General features: G+C 43.4%; 1 protein-coding gene across 1 annotated transcript; it reads left to right on the forward strand.

Moving 5' to 3' along the window:
• The first annotated feature begins 250 nt into the window (after positions 1 to 250).
• Positions 251 to 1,200, forward strand: LOC136505629 (uncharacterized). Its single transcript, XM_066500793.1, has one exon. The coding sequence runs from the start codon at positions 324 to 326 to the stop codon at positions 846 to 848; it is 525 nt and encodes a 174-aa protein (XP_066356890.1). The 5' UTR covers positions 251 to 323; the 3' UTR covers positions 849 to 1,200.
• Positions 1,201 to 3,764: the final 2,564 nt, after the last annotated feature.

A 3,764-nucleotide genomic window follows, 5' to 3' on the forward strand; every position in this document is an offset into this window, starting at 1 on the left:
GATCGTCCCAGCGCATGCATGCATTCATGCATTGATGGAGGCCACGACAGCATCAACCCATGTACTATGTCCTACTGAGCTAAAAAAAAAAAGGAAAAAGATCTGGTCCTGTTCGTTTCTCTGAAATGGCATCTCAACACTTTCACCACGCTTTTTAACCATGCCTTGCCTGTAGTAAATACTATCAGCACGGGTGTTGCACGGGCAAGGCTATAAAATAACCCCACACCCTCAAGTGCTGAACCCAACCAAGCAAGCAGTAACAACATTAACCAGTTGTTAACCACCCACCCATCCTACTCTCCTAGAACAGCAGAGCGAGGATGGCGCCGTCCAAGCCCTCCTCCTCTTCGGCGACGGCCGTGCTCCTCCTGGCGGTGGCCGTGCTCGCGGCGTCGGCGACGCCAGCATCGGCGGACGTGACGCACGCCAACTGCGCCAAGAACAAGAAGGTGACGGTGCAGAACCTGTGCACCCACGACGTGACGCTGACGCTGGAGCCGCTGGCCAACAGCCCGCCGCTGTTCTCGGGCACGTACACCCTCCGCCCGCGCAGCCACGCCGAGTTCCCGGTGTGCTGGTGGACGGGGCGCCTGCACGCGGGGGGCGACGCCGCCACGGTGGAGTTCCACGTCGGCGTCGACGGCGGGTCCTTCTACCTGGCGCCCAACGCGCAGCCCGGGCAGCGCGTGCCGGTCTCCGTCACGCCGCACGGGTCGCCGCTCCAGGGACGCTGCCCCGCCGTCGGGTGCGCCATCGAGGGACGATGCTCCGTGCACCAGGTGCCCAGCGGCGACTGCCGTAACGTCCAGGAGATGAAGATCATCTACTGCAACCCGCACGTGTGAATGTGTGATCGATGTCGATGGATGGTACGGTGGTCTGATGCACGGGCCATCTCTCCTCACGCTGCGCCATCATGTCGTCGTCGTCGTCGTGTCCAATAACCGCATTGTCTCGTTACATTGTTTTAGTAGCCGTTTGCTTGCTTATTAGCCTATCCGTTGTATTAGGATTTGATGCAGATGCAGATTGTTGCTCAGATCGATTTGAGCCACTGCCGTGAGTGTCGGATGAGTCGTCCTCCTCTCATGTACGTGTTTGTAGGCACTGTACCTAGGCAGAGATGCGTCTCTTTGTTCGTGTTCACTGTAACCGAGCTCAATAATTTAGTTTTATCTAGCTTATCTCTCAGGCGAAGCGTCCTTCCATACATACATGCATGTCTGCTTTTTAATTAAATGAATTATATATAGCTATAGATTAATTTCCTGTTCTGTGTCTCTGTAGAAAAGCTCTAAACACACACATACAACTATAAGATTTGTGTTAGTCAAATTAGTTAAAATTTAATCAAATTTATATAATAAATAATATTAATATTCTATAAGATTAATACTATTTTTAATACTATTTTAGTTAAAGTTTAGATTTTTAACTTTTCATAAAGAAGCGTGTGATGAGTACTAGAGAGGCAGGGCGGCTCTGTCCGACTCAAATAAGCTCAAAGAGGCCCCCACCCCACGGCCCATCATCAGAGCCCAGAGCTGCCCACCTAGTCACCTACTAGCAGCTTCTGACACCTTTTCGCTACATTAGAGATGCTGCAGTAATAAAAAAAATCACGTACTAGCGTCTAATTTTCATGTTAACTTGTATCAAGACTGGTGTTCACAGCAGAATACTTATGTTTGGTTATCTCTATGTAAACACGCACAGAAAAAATTATATCGTTCATTGAGGAAAGGAGGTTTTTCAAACGGTTACACGTGCGTTCCGCAATGGTGGCTTTTTTTTAAGAATCACATGAGACATGCAATAAAATGTAGTTTGGGTCTGGGCTTCCGAAGGGCACAACGTTAATGACCTGGGCTTAGGCCTACAATGTGGCCGTGAAGACCAGCCTCCCATCATAATAAAGAGAGAATTTGCTCATTGCCATCAAAATCTATAACAATGTGTTGATTGCCATAAAAAATTACAGCCTTCCTTCACTGCCATCAATTTGTAGTTTTTGATTCCTTCCTTGCCATCACCGTTACCAGGAGCAACAATCTGTTAGACTAGATGGGAAAAGACAGTTTTACCCCTCTTGAATTTTCTCCAACAATCCCTTTCATGCCATTGTTCTCCACACCAGAAGCATATGTCCAGAAGAGAATAAATAACATGACATCAACATTTTGAACAGCAACATGAGAGGCATCAGCAAAGCAACATTTTGAGCACAGTTAACATGACATACAGGGCCAAAATCGGACAGCTTATTTCAAGCGAACACGGAGACACAGGCCACGTCGTCTGTCAATGGCAATTAAGGAAAAAAAAAACTATGTAAGCAAATGGCAGTTAAGGAAACAAAGCACACATATGTAACGGTGATGGTAGTTAAGGGATCACAAATTATAAATTGATGTCAATTAAGGAAATCTATGATTTTCTATGGCAACCAACACATTGTTATAAATTTTGCTAGCAATGAGCAAATTCTATCCAAAATAAACCCACCGTAGGTTAGGCGGATGGGTAGTATAAGGCCTTGTTTAAAGTTTTTTATCACATCGGACCTCATATGAAGTTGTCGCATAGGGTGTTCGAATACTAATAAAAAATAAATTATAGAATCCGTCAGTAATCCACGAGACGAATTTATTAAACCTAATTAATTCGTCATTAACACATGTGTTACTGTAGTACTACATTGTCAAATCATGAACTAATTAGATTTAAAAGATTAATTAGAAACTATGTAATTAATTATTTTTTAATCTATATTTAATACTTTATATATGTGTTAAACATTCGATGAGAGAGAGAAAATTTTAAGAGAGGAACTGTACAAGGCCCGAAGGTGGATTCCATTGACAGGCGGCCTGTTCGCTTAGTTATAAATGATCATAAATTTTTAATTAAAACAGTATTTTTCTTTAACACTCACCTGGTCAGCGGTAATAATACCATCGTTTCGATTCAGCCCCAGCCGGGTCCCCATCCTTACCCACGACACGACGTACGCGCTGCTGCCAGGCTGTTCAAAATGGTTGTGCAGGCACGCGTGTACGTGCAGCGCACTGATTTCCGCCGAGGCCTGCTTGAGATTGTAAGTTTTTTTACTCTTTCTCTATCACATCAAATTTTTAGATACATATATATAAAGTATTAAATATAAATAAAAAATAATTAATTATATAATTTAATTATAAATTACGAGACGAATCTTTTGAGTCTAGTTAGACCATGATAGAACAATAATTATTAAATACAAACGAAAATACTACAGTACCAAATACTGATGCAACCTCAATCTAAACCAAAAACCCGAGCCTGCCTTTCTTTTGGACTGCTGCAGCTGCAAGCACGATGCCTCGGGAGTCGGGACTGTGATGCACACAGACCGATAAAACTTGGATAGGACTTGGAGCAGCAGCACGCGGTGCAGTCCGGGTTTCCTACTTTCCGTGCCGCCCGGCCCATCGATTTTGAATTCCTGTAATTTGCGTTAACTTTTGATTAGGCTATTTTCAACAACAACGGCTAAAATATAAAACTCATTACTACAGGCAAAAGGTTCAATATCTATTCGACATCTTCTCTAACAACAAGACCTAAAAAAAATTCTTTCTGCAAATGGATTTTCAGAAGAGAGGATACTTATATTTAGGTTGTGCCTTTCAAGCAACCCAAAATAGACCTCCCATATAAATACTCTGTTTGTGACTAATTTTAAATCTCTTACTGTCATTTTAGATTTAGATCTCTTTATT

This window comes from Miscanthus floridulus, chromosome 14 (genome assembly GCF_019320115.1).
Source record: "Miscanthus floridulus cultivar M001 chromosome 14, ASM1932011v1, whole genome shotgun sequence".
Taxonomy (NCBI): Eukaryota; Viridiplantae; Streptophyta; class Magnoliopsida; order Poales; family Poaceae; genus Miscanthus; species Miscanthus floridulus.

Coding starts and splice junctions, on each gene's coding strand:
- LOC136505629 (XM_066500793.1), top strand. CDS start 324: ATGGCGCCGTCCAAGCCCTCCTCCTCTTCGGCGACGGCCGTGCTCCTC.